This window comes from Halichoeres trimaculatus, unplaced genomic scaffold (assembly GCF_033239565.1).
Source record: "Halichoeres trimaculatus isolate MK-OKI-2021-1 unplaced genomic scaffold, fHalTri1.1 fHalTri1_scaffold_6, whole genome shotgun sequence".
In the NCBI taxonomy this organism is placed as follows: Eukaryota; Metazoa; Chordata; class Actinopteri; order Labriformes; family Labridae; genus Halichoeres; species Halichoeres trimaculatus.
Genome location: NW_027437184.1, coordinates 36,397,927 through 36,420,348, shown reverse-complemented (window position 1 = coordinate 36,420,348; position 22,422 = coordinate 36,397,927). Strand labels below are relative to the sequence as shown.

The 22,422-nt window shown below is 41.5% G+C and overlaps 1 protein-coding gene across 1 annotated transcript; it reads right to left on the bottom strand.

The window, feature by feature from the left end:
* Positions 1–55: 55 nt before the first annotated feature.
* Positions 56–22,362, bottom strand: cfap58 (cilia and flagella associated protein 58). The gene is made up of 18 exons (XM_074672456.1): positions 22,180–22,362; positions 21,614–21,883; positions 21,344–21,492; positions 21,121–21,271; positions 14,856–15,050; positions 13,210–13,347; positions 12,915–13,074; positions 12,657–12,739; positions 11,883–12,074; positions 11,637–11,798; positions 9,902–10,048; positions 4,551–4,691; positions 4,256–4,479; positions 3,996–4,104; positions 3,734–3,838; positions 2,851–2,970; positions 671–795; positions 56–594 (listed from the first exon to the last, which is right to left on the bottom strand). Exons 1-18 carry the CDS (start codon positions 22,183–22,185, stop codon positions 489–491), a joined length of 2,583 nt encoding a protein of 860 aa, XP_074528557.1. The 5' UTR covers positions 22,186–22,362; the 3' UTR covers positions 56–488.
* Positions 22,363–22,422: the final 60 nt, after the last annotated feature.

The window sequence follows — 22,422 nt, the reverse complement described above, 5'->3', positions numbered from 1 at the left end:
TTAAGGCAAGAATCATCACAACAGAATAAATACATTCACATCAACAGAATTTTTTCACACAATTATTATAATGGTCTTAGTCATTTTTTGAGGAAAACATTTTGGCCTAAGTCATCTCTTGATTATTCTGTCCATCACTGGTAAAAGCGTCTTTGGTTAGGTTTTTGTGTTTTCCCAAAAACTTTAAAAAATGACTGAGGCCATCGTTTTAATAGGGTGATGGTTTAGAGTCAGGATCAACCAAACAAACAGAAAACAGAAAGAAGGAAAAACATTTTTAGCACCAGAGAGGTTTGAAATCATAATTAATAGTGAATTAAAACTAAATTGTACCATGATTAAAGTCATAAATTTACCTAATGTTTCTATTGTGGTGTTTTTTTCACAGACTGTGATCGTTGTAAGGTTAAATTTAAGGTGTTTGATGCCTTTCTGTATGGATGTGATTTTTCTATCAGATGTGCTGCAAACGTCTGTCCTGGTGCTGGCTATTGTCTCCTCACAGGGTTGTCGATCCTGAAACCTCCTCCTGTGAAGTGAGGTTTGCTGCTGAGCCGAGGCAGAGGCTCCGGCTGCGTCTTCGCTCTCTGCTCGCTGAGAAGAAGACACCAGGGAGTGAACACAAAGCTGTGGAGGTGTTCTCATGAGTAACAATGAGCAGTGACCTCACCTGTGGAGCTTCTTCTGACTCAGATACTTCTTCTTGATGTTTGCCAGCTCATGAACTAAGCTCTGGTTCTCACTTTTGTACTCGTTCATCTTGGAGTCGAGGATCCTCAGCTCTGCCATCATCCCCTGAAGAGTCAGAGAAAGAGAGGATCTTTACTGGTCAGGTGGGACAAATGTTTTTTTTATCTCAGATGATGACTGTGAGCTGTGATGAATATCTGAGTATGGTGATTCTTATATGCACACACACACACACACACATATATATATATATATATATATATATATATATATATATATATATATATATATATTGGTATCGGCTGCTAAAAGCTTAGAAACACGTTTATCAGTATCGGCAGATATGAAAATTTCTGCCGATAGGCCCAGCCGATAAGGTGCTATTTAGTTAGGATTATTATTATTTTCCATCTGAAAAATAAGCTCCTTAAATAAAATGTAGCACTTCATTTATTTGCACTGCAGAGCTCTGTGTCTGTCACCAGGTTGTTACAGTAGCTCTAAAATAATCAAATGCAACTTGGTTATGTTTAAAAATGCATTGTACATTTAAAGTTCATGTGATCTAAATAAATTATTTTTCTGTATTTCAATACTGAATGTCTTGAGTTTGAAAAATAATACATTTCTTATTTATGGTAAAATCAAATGTTTTTTGTCTTGTTTTATGTGTGTTTCTTAAACAAATAAGACCGTCACAATTAGAGTAACATACATATTCCAGTACAGGATAGACTTTGCTTTCTTTACAGTGAAAAAAACAACCAAACTTGTGATAATCGGTATCGGTATTGGCCAAAAGGGGTTTCGGTATATCGGCATATCGGATGTCGGCAAAAAAACAATGTCGTGCATCCCTCATATATATATATATATATATATATATATATATATACATATATATATATATATATATATATATATATATATATATATATATATATATATATATATATATATATATATATATAGAGAGAGAGAGAGAGAGAGAGAGAGAGAGAGAGAGACACATACATACATACATATATATAGTTATATATCATCTAGGAGGGCTAAAAATCTCCATTCGTTTAAATGGAAGCAAAATAAAGGAATCTATTCATTAGTCTAACACTGCAAAAGAATTTAATATAGCCCAAAAAGTTGAGATATAGACCTGAAAAGTCATAGCTGCATAGTCCTTTTTAATGGGAAATGGGCAACCAACAAGTGTTATTTACACATAAACATCTACTTTAATATTGGGAGAAAAATGCCCCAAAAATGGCATAACCCCCCCCCCCCTCAAAAAAAAAAAAAAAAAAACCAAAATCACCAAAAGTGGCAGCCATCTTGAATTTGAAGGTTAAAATAAGGTCAAATCATTATGTAACCAGGATTATTGCAGGTATTGCAGAAATATGTATGTCTCAACAAAAATAAGGTCTGAAAACATGTATTGTCCATCATTGTAGGTCAAACCTTTAAAATGATCATTTCCACGACAGCCATCTTGGGTTTTGGCCCCCCACAAATTTTCCCCGCCGTTTTAAAAAACACACCCTGGCTAAATTTGTTTTTTAGCCCTCCTAGATGACAAATCCATTGAGAAATGGACCTTTGCTCACAGCGGTCATGTTTCAGTCCAAAATGACCCAACTACAGTTCTTTAAGAGAATAAACAAATCCCCAGTTCAAAAAATGATTTTAATCTGAAAAGACGACTTCTTACAAGTTTTACTGTAAGGCCGTGACTGAATTGACTGATAGGTGCAAAAAGGATAGAGATCGACTTTCCCAGCCTCCAACTAGGTTAGGTTGAGTCCAGCATCAAGCTCTAAAAACTCATCTCAGAAACAAACAGGTGATGATACACAGAATACATCCTTTTTTTTATACTCTTGGTCCTGTTTCTTCTGTCAGGTCTGTATAGATCTTCTTGTGTTGGAGCTGACAATGACAGCCTGGATTGTAGTTTGTGAACAGTGTTCAAATCAGGGAGTTATAGATGTAGTGGTGGAGGACAGAGTGGTAGCTGTCATTTTACACACCAAACCAAAGAGGTAACCAAAGAATAAACCAATGAACATTAGAAACACAGACAGGGGCAAATGAAAGGAAGAACCAAAGGAAAATGTGTTCAGGATTCTACAGAGAGGAGGACAGGCTGTGCATGTTGACCTTTAGTTTCTTGCTCTTTTCTCTGAGGCTCCACTGACACTGCTGGAGCTGCTCTGCTGCCTCTGGACCAGGCTGACGGGCCAGAATGTGCTTCAGCTCCACGTAGAGTTTCTCCTTCTCCTTTGGGCCGACAGCAGAGGAAAGAAAAGCAAGAATGTATGAAAAAGCAAAGAAGATCAAAAGCAAGCACAGAGTATTAGTGTGTTCACATGCAGTCAGTAACCCTTTCGTATTCAGTATACTATCAAGGGCCATGTGAACACCAATAACCCTTTTGAAAAAACATAATATTTTCATAATCTGTTTTTTAAAAACCTGAAAATACCCCTGGGTTACTCCTTTTCTAACCTAAATATGTGGCCATGTATATACACCTGTCAGGATATCCCCATCCAAAGGAACATTCTTTTGTGTTCTGCTCATGTGATGCTCACAAGGAATCTTGGTCTTAAAGTACAAGAAGCCCGCCGTGCTGATGTTGTTTTTGTTGCTATAGATACAGCAAGAAGAAGCAGAGATGACACGCATTGCGTCATGACGTTTCCGTGAGTTGAGATGTTGCCGGTGCGTAGCCATTTTAATCAGGTTACCATGTAAACAGGAAGAACTCTGTTTGCTCACAGATGTAATCAGGATATTCTGAATGCGTTCCAGAAATGAGAATATTGACCTTAACTCAAATATTGACAGCATGTTAATGTAGCCAGTGGTGCTGTTAACATATGAGTTCGAACATTTTCCTGCTGCAACAAAAAAGCAAAATGTCACTGAGCCATGACCTTTGGCTGGATCACATTCAGCCACAAAAACCTTTTCAAATGGCTGTATGCAACGGTTTTCACCCCCCCACAGGATCAGGCACATCCTTCTGGTGTATGACTACCTGTAAAAGGAGTTCCTGTTCCTCCAGCACTTGTGTCTTAGCGATGAGTCGTTGTTGTAAGGAATGGATCTTCTGGATGAGTCTGTATCTGTCGGGGTCACTGCCCTGCATGGAGACGTTAAAAATGTTAAAATCCCTCCCCTCTCCTCTTTGAAAAACAAGATCAACTTCTGGAAACGTGTGTGTTCTGACTCGAGAGATGACAACAGAAAGACAGAAACACAAGCCAATCTTCAGACTCTTTAAGAACCGAGTTGTGCACCTCCAGTCGTCTCCATCGGTGGATGTTTATGGGCTTCATCTGATCCTCCAAGACGCTGTTCCTCATCCTCTCTCTTAGCAGGTCCTTCTGCAGGTGGAACAGCTCTCGCCTGCAGCATGAGAATGAGACAAAAATCCACACAGACATTAGATACACATCAGTCTGACCTGTTTCAGCATGTCTCTGCTTAACGTTAGTAAGTGCAGTCTCACAGAGCTAAACTCTGTTCTCTGACCCGCTCAGACCCTCTCATTTGTTACCTCAGGTCCTCAGTGCAGGGCACAGTCTTGTCCAGGATGCTCTTCTTGCGCTGCAGTCTCTGGACTTCCACCTTGAGCAAGCGGATGTCCTCCATCCTCTGGTTGTAGTGGAAGTCTCCCTTGCTCAGGATGGACTGTTGGATCCTGATTTTCTCGTACAGCAGAGCCCGCTCGTCATTGTGGCGTAGCAACTGTTTGCCCAGGCTGTCTCGCTCTCTGATGACCTTCAGACATCAGTCAATGAGACATGAGGTAAGAAAAGCTTCATCAGGTGTACTTCCCCTCCCCGATTTACCTGATCCAGCTGCTTCTTCTGTTGGATCTGCTCAGCGTCAGTGTCGGCGATAATCTTCTGCAGTTTTTGCTGCTCTGCTTTCTGACTGTCGACGTGCTGCTTCTTTTCTTCCAGCTGAAGCTTCATCGTCTGGAGCTCCACCTGCAGCAGCCAGGACACAGATTTAGGGGAAAACATGCAAGTACAGTCGTCTTAACCCCTTACTGCCTGAATTAGTTTACAATTATGTTAAAATATTGTTTCTGTGTGTTTTTGCTTTTTTTTTTCCTTTCGTGTTTTATGACATGGCGCGGCCAAACTGGCGACATGCACGCCTGCTCTGCTCTCATGTGTTGTGTTTGTTTGTTTGTTTGTGGGAAAAAGTAACTTTTTACAGTCAGGATTTCTTTCTTATACCCACCTGGGGAACAAGAAACAAGTGGCATGTCCCATGCGGGCTAAGAGTGGGAAAAACGCTTAATGCTACTGGACTTCTGTTTATGTTGATGCTCTTCGATTGCAATATCAACGACATGGAACTCAGATGACGCAGGGAGAGCCATCTCATGTTGATATACACTCGCCAAACGCTACTGGACCTACGGAGATTGGTGGGTCTAACATCTAAACCATCCGAATTGCTAGCTGATGTTCCAGGGGAGCTAAAGCGGCCACCGCACCTGCACAGTGGGCGACACTGGCCACGAGACTTCACCTACAGTGCCCAGCTTCTAGGCTGCCCGAAGGAGGAGGGGAGGCAGATGGGGAGGAATAAGGTGGAGACTACGGCTATGGAAGCTCCGACCAGCACCACCTGCAATAATCCTGGCTAATCTACGCTCCATACCGAACAAAATAGATGAGCTGAGATTACACGCAAGGTACTCTTTTGAATTCCTCGAGGCTGCTCTGCTGTGCTTCACTGAAACTTGGTTGCATTCTACCATTTCAGACTCGTTGTATGACATAGACAGCTTCTCACTTGTTCGGGCTGACAGGAATGAATCCTCAGGGAAAATACGAGGGGGAGGCGTCTGTGTTTACATAAACGATTGGTGGTGTCGTCAATACTCAATCAAACTTGTGACATGCAACAGTGACTTTGAGCTGTTGCGCATTGGACTGAGACCTTTTTATCTCCCTCGGGAATTTAGCAGCATTTTGTTATTTGTTGTCTACGTTCCAGCTAGAGTTAAAGCTCATTGTGCTGCAGCCTCAATAGATGAGGTTGTGTGTAAATGTTACACAAACATCAGAAATGCCTATCAGTCCAGAAGCAAACCACCAATATCTAACTCGGACCATAAAGCTGTGCACCTAATTCCAACTGATGTGACCAAACTGAAAAGTCGCAAACCTCAAATCAAAGAGGTAAGACTCTGGACGAGGGACAGCAAAGATGCTCTGGGAGCCTGCTTTGACTGGTTATTTTTTGATGGGTCACTTTTAGAGGATTAAGATCTTTTGAAAGCACTGGCTGCCCTCCCTTAGCACTTCCCACCAACTGGGAGGTGCTAAGGGAGGGCACTTTGGACTTGGCATGCACCGTTACATCAGACTACATAAATTTCTGTGTAGAGTCTACCATCCACAAAAAAAACAGTTAAAGTGTTCCCTAACAACAAAACCTACATTACAAAAGACAACAAGCAGATCATTAACTTAAGGAAACTAGCCTTCAATAACAAGGACTCCTTGGAACTGCAAAAAAGAAACAAGGAGCTGAAAGGTAAGATCAAGAAGGCAAAAGAGGTGCACGGGAGACACCTGGAGGAGGCTTTTAATGCTGGTCCACCCAGGAAGATGTGGGACACAATGAAAAACATGGCAGGCATGCCAAGTAGAAAGAGGAAGTTTTTTGAAACAGATGATGAGCTAGCCTCTGCTGAGGAGCTCATCATATTTTTTTACAAGGTTTGAGGACTCTAATTCCAGAGAGTGTTGTGTTGATGTGTTGAGTCGAGTGCAGTTACACCCAGAGGACAAGGTGGTGATCTCAGTGGCCCAGGTGGCTAACACCTTTCAACACTTAAAACCACACAAGTCATCTGGTCCAGAACATCTGTGCCTTTGTCTTGAAGCACTACTGGGAGGAACTTGCCCCAGTGTGGCAACCAGTCCTCTAGACCTCACTAGACACACACTGTCCCAACAGCCTGGAAAACCTCCCACAAAATCCCTGTTCCTAGAAAAACATGCCCCAAGTTGTGTAATGATTTTTGTCCTGTAGCGTTAACCTCTGTGTTAATAAAGTCATTGGAAAAGATCATCATCCATCTGCTCTCTTCCTCCATTCAGGATAAACTCCACCCCTACCAGATTGCTTACAAGCACAAGTGCAGCACCATAGACGCAGTAGCCACCCTCATTCATCTGGTTTCAAAACATCTGGACAATTTAAAAAAAAACAAAAAACATATGCACACCCACTCCCCCCACGTTACAACAAGCAATGGCGCTCCACGAGGATGTGTAAGTTCACCCCTGTTATTCACCATCCACACCAATGATTGTGTCACCGGCGGGCTAAATCACCTTCTTATCAAATTCTCTGATGACACTGCACTTGTATCACTGATGACAGAGGGAGAGCAGCCAGACCTGTATTACCATAGTGTGGGGAAAGTGGTCCAGTGGTGTGACCAGAATGCCTTCATATTAAACCCAGTGAAGACAGAGGAGGTCATTTTTGGGATTGCAAACAGTACATTTGCTCCAGCCATCATTCACAATAAGCCCATCAAACAGTCATACTCCTTTAAATATCTGGGAGTGTACGTGGACAGCTCTCTTTCTTGGTCACCGCATGTGGATTATATCTGCAGTAAGGTCCAACAGGGGATCTATTTTCTGAGAAGGCTCCGGTCTTTTGGCACCAGTAGGGAGATGTTACATCTATTCTTCTGCTCCACCATTCAAAGTGTCCTGCAGTATGGAGGCCCAGTCTGGTTCTGTGGCCTTACAGTACAGCTAAAAACAAGGATCCTTTGGCCGCTGAATATCTGCTCAAAAATGTTGGGGCAGGCCATTCAGGACTGCTTTCTTAACAGCTGCTCCAAGAAAATACTCAGACTGGCTGACAAGATCATAAAGGACCCCTCCCATGTCCTCCATGAGGAGTATCAGCTTTTACCTTCAGGGAGACGTTTGAGGGTACCAAACTGTAAGAAAAATGAGTAGAAGTTATCTTTTGTTCCTCACTCTATATCCCTATGGAGCAAACAGTAGAGAAGAGGAGAGACAGCTTCACACACAGCTCGTTACATGAACACATACACACCAATGATGGACATTCTTGGGTAATTGTGTTGGGACCTTTGATGGGTGCACTTCCTTTACTTTCTAGGACGTTTGTTTTAAACATAATGCTTTTATTTTAAATGTGATTGACAGTGTGTTGTTTGCATGAGCTGGACTGTGCAAAACAAATTTCCAAGTAATCGGAAGTATTATCTCATCATGTCTCATCCATGCTAGGTGCTGCCCAAGTAGCTGCCTGTTGCAGTAGCTCTCTCGTCTTTGTCCATTTCTTGTAATTTTTTTCGTTTTTTTTTCGTCATCTTTGTATTTAGAGTGGATCATTACTTTGTATGGTTCATTGTTGGTCATGGACACCAAACTTTTTGTGGCTTCAGCGATATTTTTACTACTTTTCTCCTGTGTTTGTCTGGAGATCCTACATATAACCATGGCTGCATTGTTTACATGTGAAATTAGATGTTAGCAGCCTGTAGCATGTCAATGCTAACTAGTGTAGGGCTTGATGAGTTCCCTCGAGGTGAGGAGTAGGAGGTGAGGACGACGTGCTGGTTCTCGGGTGTGACCTGGGAGGTGATGACGTGGACCTGTCCTTCCATCCATTGTTGTTGGGAACGTGGGATCTATCTCCGGTGGGATGGACGAGCTAGCCGTGCTAGCCCTGCGGCAGAGGGGCTGTTCACGGACGTGGCTGACGGAGCTGACATCGGACGCCGGCGCCACATTGGAGGAGCTTTGCCTGCTGTGGGCAGACAGGATCCAGGAGACAGAGACTGAACACACTGCTGGGGAGGCTCAGTCCTGGACCCTGTGGAGGTGGATACTGGCTGGGCTGGAGAGTGGTGGACAGGATGTCGTCATTCCTCCTGACTCCTGAATTTCCCCTCAGGGATAAATAAAGTATTTTCTATTCTATTCTATTCTATTCTATTCTATTCTCTTCTATTCTATTCTCTTATCTTATCTTACAGATGCTAAATTGAAGGAAGACTGTTGATTTGAATATATAGCACATACAATAGTTATAATTATAATTATATGATGTGTAGAGATACAAAAAGTTCACCCTCTGACTGGTATATTGGGACATGATGCATTTGATACTATCCTTGGTATGCGTAAAACATGAAACAAGAGGCATCAGTGTGATACAAAGGTCATCTCAGCTGCATCAAGACCTGGCAAGGTATGTCGTAAATTCATGACAACAGGCATCAAGGGGTTGATCTGAATGCAGTGTCAGCTATGTTACAGTCTGATGCATAGCACCGTGACACAGTGTACTCCAATTATAAATCCAACAAAAAGAAAATCCCGACGCAGTTTTATTTTGACAGCAGTTTTGTGCTGTTTGGCGAAGCCATTTTCCAAACATAAATAAAATTATCTTCGTGTAGTGGACTTGAGATTTTAACATGGCAGAGTGATGTGTTGTTCTTTAATACCGCTGTCACACATGGACTGCAGTGTTTCTCGCTCCACCTCCTGGCCAGACAAAACTGATCCAATCCCAGAAGGTGGAGCTACAACACTGCAGTCCATTGATAGGTCAAAAGAATCATCACTTCCTGTGTGACAGCGGTTGTTGTATTTCCCCTGGCGGCACACAGCCCTCTCTGAAACAAAGCTATCAAGAAGACGAACTGCTGGATGTCCTCCATAGTTGCTCCTTGTTTACTGTGTTGCGTTTTGCTTCTTCATTGGATTTACTATCGCTAGTGTGTCGCACTGCTATGGCGTCACGCTATCTGCATCCAGCTTACAGGCTGCCTACCAGAAGGGGGCTGGCTGTGGAAACACAAACAGGATCAGGCTATACCGAGCCAACCCATACCAAACTGTACTGATTTAACCGGACTGCTTGGTGAAAACAGGGCTAAAGTGGGATGGTCCAGGTCAGAAATTTGGGGACCTTTCCTGGTTTTAGTCAAAGAAAACCCACAAAATGTGTGCTGTACCAAGATGAACTGAACTGAACCACTTGGTGGAAACATGGCTTAAGAGTGTACTTGGCCAGGATGGACCCTATGAGTGAGGTTGATTATTACACTTCTGATACACTTCTGACCTCAGAGCCACACCCTCACAGAGGACCAATGAGAAAGCAACAGTACCTTCAGCGCCTCATTGTCTTTCTCCAGCCATTTGTGTTCCTGCTGATCTTTAGCGAGGGCCAGCTCCTTTCCACTGATCTCATCTCTCAGTCTGGTGACCCTGTTGTTCATCGTCCTGATCTTTCTCTTCATCTCTGCAATCTCTTCCTGAGGAGGGGAAGCAGACAGCAGAGCTCTCAGAAAATAACTTCAGCCAGTGCTCTTAAAGATCTTAATCCAGTAAAAGTTACCCATCAAAAAATAACCAGAAACTTTATTTGTAGGACCTGAGATGTTAATCAATACTTATAACAAAACCTACAAAAGATATTATTTTTTGTGTCACATTTGATAAATTGGACTGTTTTGGCAACTTTTTTGTAAAGTTTTTAGAAAATAAGCATTCTTCAATACAGAAAACACTTATTAAAAATAATGAGTAACAATTTAGATGTTACTTTTACATGAATAACATGTTCTCAACTTCTTAAAAAATTCATCACTTTTCCTGAAAAAAAGTGTGTGGATGATATGATAAGAGCAGCCGTTTAGAAAAGGGTCAAAATACAACTTCAGCTGCCTGTGGTGGAATGATTAACATCAAGGGGGCAGAATATGTTTTATTTACATGTTTTTAAGGAAACTGCTTATCATGTTCATCATGTCATGGATCAAATATGATACGTTTGTCAATAAAGAGTTACGACTAACATTGAGAAATCATGGTGATGGTTGGGCTCAGAGGTTAGAGCTCCAGTCATGACTCTGATCTCCTGCGTTCTCATTTCCTTTCTCTCCTCAGTTCCCATCTAGTAAAGGTAGATAATGATCCCAAAAATAAAGTAAGCGTAAGTTCATTTAGGACACCAGAGTCATACGCCCAGCTGTGATCAGCTGACAGGCTGATGATCAATCACTAACCCCTCTCAACCAATCACAGCGTGGGGAGAACCATTTATTTGACACTAAATGGTTCAGTGTACGTTGAGAGTGTTCCTGACTGAATTAACTTTAAATGAAATGAGAGGAATGAAACAGCAGATCAGGTCCTGGTGTGGGCTTGAAGCAGATGTTCACAGGTACGTAAAGTTGCTAGTGTTTCCTCTCACTGCTCCTCAATATATCATTTTTGAGCTGTTGATGATGTAAAGATTCCACGAGGGCACCAGAGGGACAGAATAAAGCACACTCGTCTTTCTTTAAAAAACAAAGCCTGACAGTTGTTTTTATGGGGATGCTCCGGCTGACAGGAAGTCAAGTGCTGGCTGTGCTTCACAATTCACGTCTTTGAGTGAACATTTCAAAACCAATAAGCTGACAGTATGTTTAGTCATTGTAGTCCTCCTCCTGACGTGGTTTGTGTGTATGTGGATTGATGGAAACAACTCCAACAGTTGCTTGTTGACACTGCTCACAAACTGTAGTTAGCACCAAATGACTTAACTTTTCTGAAAAACTGCATTTGGACATAAATCAGCATGAAAAGAATGAACTCCAATGCCAGAAACTCTGTTTGAAAAACATGGATTGGTCCTTGTCTTTGGATCAAAGAGTTTGACTCATGTTTCATCTGTTAACTCCTGAATTTCCCCTCGGGGATAAATAAAGTATATTCTATTCTATTCTATTCTATTCTATTCTATTCTATTCTATTCTATTCTATTCTATTCTGTTCTAATAACATGGAGGTAACCATGGTTATGAGTGATACTGCAGACAGTTGGCAGCCTGAAGGACGATCAGATATGAGCTGTACCTGAGCTTCAATGAGGTTTTTGCTGTAGAGGTTCCTCTCAGACACCACGCTCTCCAGAAGGTTCTCCTGCTGTTTCACTTTGCACTCTGCCTCAGTGACTTTCTTCCTCCAGTCAAAGATCTCATTCTCTTTGACTTCTACATCGCTCATTTTTTGATGCACCTGTGGGAGACAGAGAGGTCAGAGGTGAAGGCAAGTGGACCTGAGTTATACTTTTTAAAATACATCCCCTGCCATGTGACCTGCCTTCTGCATGAGGATGCTAGTCTCATTGATGTAGCGGTCCCGCTCTTTCTCCAGCTGCTGGATGACCTTGTGTTGGTTCTGTGCGTCCTGGCGGTATCCGTTGATCTTATGCTCCAGGGTCTTCTTATCCTGCTCGAGGAGTTTCACCACATTCTGCTGTTTCTCCGTCGACTGTGTAGCTTTGATTATGTTCTGTTGAAAAGAAGCAGACGAGAACATTTTCAGACATAATCTATGTAAACGATTGATAATGTCATGTGATAACGTTATTTCTGGATTCTTTTGTGACATTTTTTTTTCATTTAAGACCAAAAAAACCCCCAATAAATTCCAGATTATATGAACTTTTAGAGTTGATAAACCTCAGTAATTGTTGCCTGTGGTGATGGGTCATACTCAAAAGATGAGGTTCTCAGGGCTAATGCTTTGTAGTGGATCAGAAGAGCTGACTTTCCTTCCAGTAAAAGCCAGCTCCCAACTCTTTTCCTTTCTTTGCTCAGCTCACACGCAGTTGTTTGGCTCTACTCACGGCAGAACTTTGTTGACTGACAGTATGGTGACAGCAGAGAGAGGGTGCGATACCAAACGTGGCTGCATCCGGGGATTGGCTTCATTTCACGGTTTCAGGAACAGACAGGTGACAGTGTGGTGACTACGTCCGTGTTTAAACAGTCTGTGTCCTCCCTGGATTACTGTAGCCCAAGTTTACTGTGATTTTATCTCCAGACGTGTCACAGGGAAGCTGAGAACTTCACACGTTGTTGCAGCACTAACCTTATTTAAGATGTCCCGCTCTCTGATCAGCTCCTCTGTGGCTTTTCGGTCCACTTCAACCTGTTTTTTAGAAGATTCAAGGTCTGCAGAGAGAGAACAATGATGTAATGATGATGCTATTTGCCATTTTGAGTTATTTTACAGGATTTGTTCAGTGAAAAAAATCCTGTCTCCTGTTCTCCTCTGACAGCTGACATGTTCGGTACTTAAAAGGAGCTCATGTGATCAGAAAAAAGGCAGCACAGGCCGCCTCTTTACCTTTCTCCAGACCAGCGATCTGAGCCTTCAGGGTCTCCCTTTGCACATCCACCTCAGCTTTCTGATCCTCCATCAGGTGGAACTTTTTCTGGATGACCTCTCTCATTTTAGACTGCTTGGCCAGCTCCTGACGCATGTGGTTCACCTCCTCTTCTCTCAGCTGAGGGGTGAAGAAGCATTAGACAATGGAAGTAATGAGAGGAAAGGGCACTCTTCATGTCATGACATAAAATACTCAGTAGGCCAGAAACAAGCCCTAAGCAGAAGGAGTAGAGGTGTGTGTTGAAGTGTGCACCTTGAGCTCGTTTGTGATCTGCTGGTTCTCCAGAGAGAGATGGTCTTTGACCGATGACAGCTGCTCACTCTCCTGCTGCAGTTTGCTATTCTTCATCTGCGTCTGCTCCAGATCCTTGGTGGTCCGCTCATTCAGGACCTGTCAGAGTCAGGGATCAGGTTTAGAGAGGAGGCCATGTCAATAACACACTGCTGTGCAGTCACAGTGTTTTCTGCAGTTTGACTAAAACTGATGGTATGGTTTCATGTAATAACTTACTAATTTGCAGTTTTGCACAAGTTAATAATTATTTATTGGTGTAAATGTTTTTTAATTGATTCTTTATATTGCCATAAACCTTTTGACTGTGTACTCCCATACATCTTTATTTTTACTGAAGCTTAATCCAACACAAAATATTTTATCTTCTCCAAAGAAAATTTGAGACGTTTCACAAGCAAAACAATTTACCCCTTATTTCAACAACATAGCACAACAAAATCATTCTTTATTTACTGCAGAAGTGTTGAGTTCTTGTCAGTACGAGAGGATGACTGAGCCGAGAAACAACTCAATGAACGTTATTGTGTCAGGACGATAATATTAGGAATGTGATCTCAGACTAAATTGCAACAATTAAAATTTCACAGTGTACTAGAATACAATGCAAAGGTCAAGTTGATTAAAGCCCCATTTCCGCCAAGGGGTTTAGTTTAGTTCGTCTCAGTATGGCACACATTTTGTGGCGTTTCTGCTAACCTGTCCTGGGACAGGTCCATAAATTACCGGCCCATACCGTTCTGCTTTATGGTACCCTGTCAGACATACTGATCCTACCTCAGAAGGTGGAGCTAGAAACACTGCAGTCTGTTGATTGGTGGAAAGAAGCATCACTTCCTGTGTGACAATGGCTGCCGTATGTCTACTAGCGGCACACAGTCTTCTCTGAAACAAAGCTTGTTTGTTCTTTGTAACAAAGAGCCACATGCCAATTACAAAGAAGACAAACTGCTGGATGTCTTGTTTACTATGTCACGTTTTTTTTCTTTGTTGCATTTATTAGGCAGTTACCCTACTATGCCATCATGCTCATCCATTAGCTATTGCACAGCTAATGCGCCTATCAGCATCTGGCTTATACGCCACCTACCAAGAAGAGCACAGTTAGCTGTGGAAATGCAAATAGGATTGGGCTTTACTGATCTGACCAAACCGGACTGCTTAGTGGAAACATGGCTAAATATCATAGACCTGATCCATGTGCTACAGACAGAGGCACATATGTGTATCACTCCTGTGAGTTGTGAATGAATGACTGAGCTTTATGACAGCAAAGTAAAGCTCTGAAAATGTCTAAATGTAGCATGAGTGTGCACCAACCTTAGGGTTTGGTTGGAGTTTGTTAATAAGGGCTTGATGATGTGTTAGAGCTGTTCAGGCTATAAATAATACTTTAAGTACTGACACAAAATTAACACTGAACTATTCCTTAAATGAACGTGCATTCATTGGGGATCAGACTCCTTGGTTAATGTAACACTTAATGTGAAGTTCTGTGTTAATGACTCTGAGATCCTGTTCAGGCCATGATCTTCCTGCTGTGTCTGTTTGCTCTCAGATGTTGCTGCAGTTTATGCCCCCACCATGAAGAGCAGCTGTCCCCTCACCTTGAGCTCTTTCAGCTGCTGCTCCAGTCTCTGCTGCTCCTCTTTGAATTTTTGGCTTTGCAGATTCAGAGCTTTGAATTCCCCCCTCTTTGCCTCCATGTCAATGTGCAGCTGCTTCACCTCCTTGTCCAGCTTCTCCTTGAACCTCATCTCACGGGAGATCTCGTTCTGCTGCACCTGGAGCTCCTGCTGGAGCTGGGGAGGACACAGAGCCATAACAAATGAAAACCAGAGCATGAAATTTATTTTTTATACTGAATGTCAGCTCTGATGTCTTCTCTTATCTTCAGAAGAGCAGTTTATTTCCCTGAAGTCCACCTGTGGAGCAAAAACCAAACACTAATGAAGCAGAGGCAGGCAGAACAATAAAGAATGATCTGTGAATGAGTACAGAGGACACGTCAAGATTTCACTTCCTGGTTTGAAGAAAGGATGAGTGAAATAGAAGATTTCCCAGATACTCATGATGGTGGCTCAAATACTGTTAAACAGAAAAGACAGTTTGGTCTAGCAATCAAATGTTTCTTGGTAAACTTTGTTCCTGACACTTTTGTTGTAGACTCTTTCATAAATACAAGATTGCATTCAATCTTTTTCCGCTTAAATTGGAAAAAAAAAAAAAAAGAGTTTCAGATTCTCAGATAAGGAAGCATAAGACTGCTGCTGAACCCCAGACAGTCTGGTAACTCAGCAAAGAAATGAGACCATCCAGGAGTCAGAGTTGATGTTAACAACTTTTTCTTTAACCTTACGCATACAAGTTTTTGATATGCCATCATATCTTTCAACAGATGATCTGGTTCATGAGGTAAAGTGCATCATGGTAACCATCAGCTGAGATTTTAAAATTGAAATCTGGTTGAAAATAAAATATGATGGTTTTAAGAAGGTAAATTGAAAGCCATGAGAGACTGTGCCATGGCCACTGTAAGGAGTGTTTGAGTTTCTGTACAGGCTGATAACACTCACTTTCAGGAGTCTTTATAGTGTCTGTTCATTGTTTTTAATGAGATGTAGAGATTTCTAAGCAAAAACTCCTGATTTAAAGATTGTAAAACAAAAATTGAAACCTATGTGAATCGATTTTTTTCCCCATGCCTACTTAACAGCATTTTGCTAAACATCAACAGTAACATCAGCAGTTGGTCTGTACTTTCCATTTCATTCCAAATCTTCTATTTATTCCTCTTTTTTTGTTCAAATAAATGCTGTGTTATCACAACATATACATAAATAACAACTCCAATTTACTGTGGTCCTTGAATGCTTCCTTTTTTTAATGTTACTCATGTGTCTCACACAACACAGAGCTTTATGTCTTTATTCCCCAAGAATCTGGAACTGTCTGTGTTTTTAAAAAGTATGTCTGACTTAAATTCAAAGTGATCTTTTTTAAATTAGTGTTTTTATTTATTCAACATTAGCTTTGACTTCCACTTTTATTCAAATGTTACTGGTTTCAATAGACATTACTGAATTCTTTGCATTTATTTATTTTTTCTCCATTTATTTAAATTGCTTTAATTTGTTTTTTAAAGGTCCCATATTGTGCAAAAATCACTTTATTAAGTCTTGTAGTAAAATTTGTGGGTCTTTGGCTTTCCTCCCAGCCTAAAAAATGTGATATTTAATGGCAAAATCTGCGCTTAGTAGTGCTTGTGAATGTAAAATCCTGACCTGAAATGAGCTGTTTGGAATTTCCGGGGTTTGCCAACGTCAGCGAGTCCCTTTTTTGAATAACCAGGAGCAAGTCTGACCTGATTGGTCCACCAGAGCAAATACCCCCAAACCCCCTCCCTGCCCACTCCTCTCCCCGCATCTGGAGAGAAATCTCTCCAGCAACGGGGAGAGGAGTGTGGCTGTTTTTAGCTGTGAACAACCACATAGTTCCATGCACAAGCTTCCCATCTCGGAAGAAGACAAGACGGGATGCCATCACATGACATCAGACCTTGAAAAAAACATATACAGATGAAATATGCAAGGGAAAACATACAAAATGCCTAGTTGCACAATCATAAACAAGCTACACCAAACAATAGTCAGCAATAATTGCTGACTATTATGATGATTGTGCAACTAGGCATTTTGTATGTTTTCCCCTACATATTTCATCTGTATATGTTTTTTTTAAGGTCTGATGTCATGTGATGGAGTCCCGTGACAATATCACATGACACTTCCTAGGTAATTTAAACACCTGTTTCGTGTTGTTAATCATGTCCTGATGAAGACTCTGAGAAGTCGAAACGCGTTGACATGTCCCTGACATAATAAAGGATTTTATTTACATCGGAGTGCCTCGGATAATGTTTGTTCTCTAAAAGTTTTGCTGTCCTTAGATCCTTGAAGAGCACCCAAGCTTACTTCTGTTTCACACGTTTTTGACCCAGTGCAGCACTCACCCCTATCATTCTCTAAATATCAAACATGTTTAAAAATTATCGGGGCGGCTCCGACGAGTCTGTGAGACGATTGTGGGGCTTAAGATTCATCTGTCAACCGCTCACACTAGAAGATAATCTTGGCCAAACGTCGGGGCGTTCATTTATGAGGGAAATGTGCCAGCTACACTCAGTAAAATAGTAAGAGAAAGATCTGAAAATTTGGGAACTAAATCGTTACCAAGAAATTTCTTCACCAATGTGTTTTTAAAGTTGTCTCATAACATGTATTAAAAGTTTGAAATCCAACTCCTGTGGGAAACCTCTCAAAAAACTTCTCAAAGTTGGGGTACTGATAACCGATTTTCAAAAATTCAAAAGTGCTTAAATTGGACTTAAGTAACTTGTGAAGGGTCAAACAAGTGGTTTTTCATTATTCTGAGTTGATTGCTATCATTTATTTTTCACCACAACCATTCCTTAGTGGAAAAAATGACACACCCACCTTTGCATTTACATATAAAGTTGCATTTATTTCAATTAGTTGCACAATAGTTAGAGCAAATACTAATCCAGCTCTGAAATGCTTTAGGTGTCAATGTCTGAGTCATCATCAAAACCATCATGAATGGCATTCTTGCAGATAATGCCTTTACAGACTCCACAAGCTAAGATGCACTTGACGCCTTCTTGCAGCTGCATGGCTGATTACTGCAAGAAGAATTGCAATTGCAGCTTGTAAACTGGAGTAGCTCTTCAGGAGCTATGGGGTCTAGAGTTGGAACTGGCTCATAACCATGAACACCTAGGGCTCTAATTTCGTAGACCAGGCGCAAGCGCAAGTACACCTGCCCTGCGCTGGCCTTCACTGTGCGGTGTGACCGGCGCACTTTGAAACTTTCCTGCAGTGGCAAGAGAGGCGCAGTCAAGACGCAGAGGAGCGCAGAGGAGCGCAGAGGTGCGCGTCCACGCCTCCCTCCGCGCAAATGCCAGAGAGGGAGGAGAAAAGCGGTGAGTGGGTTTAACACAGCCGAGCGCTGTTTTCACCAATCAAATGAGCGCCTCTCCTCGCCTTTAAATGTGCTGTGGCCGAGGTGCAGCATCTGATTGGTCTGACTGATCCCCAGCACCGTGGAAACAGTGTGCTGGAAAGACCCGGTAGCGGAGACGGTCAGAGCCGCTGTCCCTGCAGCAGGGGCACATCGGAGGACACGAAGCGTGTCACCTTGTGGGCCAGCCCCCGGGACAGATTTAATCTGTTCCTCTGTCATTAATAGGAATACAAAATGAAGAGACAGTTACACAGCTGGCTTCAAATCTGAAAATCTGCAAAAGAAAGCACTTAAGCTTTGTTTCAGACCTTTTAGTATATAAATATTTCATTATGATATATGGTTTTATTATTATTGTTATTATTATTATTGTTATTATCATTATTATTATTACCTGTCAAACAGAGTTGTTTTCCCATGGCCAGCGATAGCAGAAACTGTATCACACACAGTGAAGGCATGAAAAAAGATCAGCTAGCGTCTCTGTTTTTCAGAGAGAGTCTTCGCTGCAGCTTTGCTGACTCTTTCTCTGCCTTTGATGCTTTAGCCGACTTCTTCGTGACCTCAACAAACTTGTTGTACAAATCATTTTGACACTTTTGTTAGGGATGTCCCGATATTACATTTTCACTTCCAATACGATACAGATACTGCAGCATTGAGTATTGGCCGATACCAATATTAATCCGATACGATATCAGCATTAGACATACATACTTTTATTACTTATTTTGTAGTATGTCTGTCATGTTAGAAAAGGCTTGATTAAGTGATATTATTCAAACAAAGAACAGTAGTCAGCAACAGTAGGTATGAGGACAAACTGACCCATTTATCATTAACCAATGGGTAACAGAAACTGCTTATATAGGAGTGCTTGTATCAGAGATTTTAGATGCTTTCCGATAAGATACCGATTCTTGTTTTTTTGCTGATATCAGACCAATATCCGATATCAATATTGGACTGGGACACCTCGACTTTTTGTGGTACCTAAGTCTTCCCTCTTGGTCATACCCCTTCATACGCTCCAAAATCCTAGCATTTCCAACTGCTTCTACATGTTTCAAAAAAGTAGAGTAGCCTTAAGGAGTTCCTTGTATAGGCCTCTCAGCTGGTGTATCTGGGCCTTCACAGATGAAACAATCAAGCAGAGCTGGAGTAACCTCTTCATCCATAGTACTGCAATTATAGCCTTATCTTAGACTATCATAGCATGCAAAGTAAAATGAAAAAATAGATTTCATATTTTGTGATATCAATATGTCTCAGTAACACCAAATAGCACTGAAAACATCAAAATATAACTCAAACATGAAACACATTCTTGCAAAATATATATGAAACTCAAATAAATAATAGAATGTACACGTTACATATATGAAGATAAGGAAACAAACAACATCACTTACTTCTAAGGAACGCATTAAAAACATGCTGATAATACTTACTTATCGGATGTTAAAGCAGTAGATATTTTGTCTGTCCATGATCAACAGGGAAAAAGGACCCAAATGACTTCAGCATGTCTGGTGCTAATGTTAACTTGAATGTCAACCAACTACAGCAATCACCATCAAACAGAAACTAGGCCTATTTACTATTAAAAAAATGCTGCTTTTTAATTTAAGTGTACCCTGCAGGGTATGTGTGAGTGGGGGTTATTGGGAGTTTTTTCACTAGGGAGTTGCCTTGCTGAAAAATAACTGTTTGCAATCAGCTCAGAATCATGAAAAATCCCTAGTTTGACATTTCACAAGTCACTTAAGTCCAATTTAAGCACTTTTGAATTTTTGAAAATCGGTTATCAGTACCCCAACTTTGAGAAGTTTTTTGAAAGGTTTCCCACAAGAGTTGAACTTCAAACTTTTAGTACATGTTATAAGACACTTTTAGAAACACATTGGTGAAGAAATTTCTTGGTAACGATTTAGTTCCCAGATTTGTCAGATATCGGATAAAATGCCCTTACAAAAACCATGCATGTGTGTGCTTGTCACTTCACTGCTGACTGCTTTTCAAACTTTGGACAGTACAACAGAGGGCTAGTGAATAGACTGATCCTGAATCCAGGCGCATTACCAACCATCCGCCAACAAACCTCGAACCCTGGCAATGTAAGTATTTTAAATGCTGTGTGCTGTGGAGCAGATGTAAGAGCTTTTCCTCAGTGTTCCTCCTGTCTCTGTGTTAGCTTCAGGATGCGCTCAAGCTGCGGTTAGCCTGTTGTTTTAGCCTGTAATGTTACAGTAAACGAGCTTCGCTGTTTTCTAAACATTGTACACTCAGAGCTTGTGGCGCTGCTCTCAGTGACATGGAAGAGCGGGGCGGTATCAGCTGTGGCCTATTTACATATGAAGGCCACGCCCACTAAATCAGAGCGTTCTGAACAGGGGGCTATGAGAGCCTGGAAACAATGCTGCTGTGCTCGATTTATTGGCTTTTTGGACCAAAACATGTTACTACCATTTCATGAAGACATCAATGATCCATATTAAACTGCAGAAAAGGGGCATAATATAGGACCTTTAATTCTTATATTATTTTACTTCTATTATTGTTCTTTCACTGTTCTAATAATTGCTCTCCCCTCTCTTGTTGTAAAGCACTTTGAGCTGAGTGCTTGTCATACCTCTGAGCAGCTTTTTTTGAAGTGAGGCCACCTTCACTCCACAAACAGGAGGAGTGAGCATGGGAGTATTATAATGTAGAATGTGAAGGTTAATACTGACTTTCAAACTCCAGGTCTTTTCCAGGAGAGTAAAAAAGGGGGATTCAAACTTAAACATTACAGGCCAGAGCCAGTGAAAGAATCTGTTACTTGTTTACCTGAGAAATGTTCTCTAATGCAGCGTCTCGTTTGGCTTCTATCTCCTGCTGGTTTGTGTTGGCCTGCTTCAGTTTCTCTCTCAGATCTTCCACATCCGTCTGCAGCTGCTCTCTCTCCTTCATCAGCTCCTCTGTGACTTTCAGCAGCTCACTGAAAGAGAAACTACAGTTTTCTCACCCTGCCCAACATAAAGTGGCTCCTTTATGCAGGCTAGCCCCTCACCTTGTCTGTTTGTCCACAGAAAAGTCTATGTGCTGCTCATTCATTTTCACCAGGCTGGAAACTTCTTCTTTTAAAGCCCTGATAGTCTCCTTATCTTTTTTCTCCTGAACATGTGCAGCATCAACCATTTTCCAAGCTTTATCCAGCTCCTGCAGAAGAAACAAGGAGACATTTTTCCAGTAACATTTTGTTAAACATAAAGTCTAAAGAGCCTACTTAATTATTGGATATGAAATGAAAAACAACCCTGCAGCATGCCCTGCCGCTTACCCTCTTGAGTGAAGAAATGGTGCTCTCGTCTTCCTTGGACAGCTTCAGGGCTGCAGCCACTTTAGTTGAGATGGACACGATCTCTGCGTTCAGCTCTCTGCATTTTGACATCAGCCTCTTCTCGTTGTCTCTGGACTTCTTTAGAGCCTGGATGAGCTTCTCATACTCCAACCGGACCTTATCCATACCCTGGCCTTCAACCAGCTCACCCAGGATCACCTGGAACTCCTCAAAGGACTCAACTGTGTCTTCTCTTCCTGCTCCTGAATCCTATGATTTGACACAAACACATATGGGTAAGAATGGGACCGAAAAGGGGAAAAACATTTCATTATAATAAATACATTATAATCTTTTTGTAAATCTCATTTTCATATTTGCATGATGAAACAGAGACGAAAAGAAAACCTTAAGTAAAATCAAACTGATGTATCAGTAGCCTATGTATGTGTGCAGGACGTCATGTTTGGCTTTCTGTCACTTCCTGTGACTTTTTTAATGTATCAATCAAAAAGATCGATCGCCCAAAACCTCTTCGTGCCCATATCTGTAAAAAGGTAACTCACCTCCATTACTTAACTGAAGAGTTTATCGATAATCTGCGAATCTTTACTGAGTACTCAGCGTTCAGCGAACATTCCGCCCATGATTGGGGTACTTTGTGTCCGTCGAGCTGTTGTCTGTTGCTACGTTACCGGGAATGTCGCGAGAGGTTAGGCATACAGCGTACTTCCCGCTGCCAGGACAGCCCGACGCGTCCGCCATCTTACTAGTGGCAGTTCCGCCCATAGATATACATATATATATAT

What these genes read in the sequence shown, in the direction of transcription:
- cfap58 (XM_074672456.1), bottom strand. An exon ending in TCTGTGGACAAACAGACAAG is followed by an intron (nt 21,272 to 21,343) that starts GTGAGGGGCTAG and finishes TTTCTCTTTCAG; the next exon opens with TGAGCTGCTGAAAGTCACAG. An exon ending in ACCGATGGAGACGACTGGAG is followed by an intron (nt 3,839 to 3,995) that starts GTGCACAACTCG and finishes GTCTCCATGCAG; the next exon opens with GGCAGTGACCCCGACAGATA.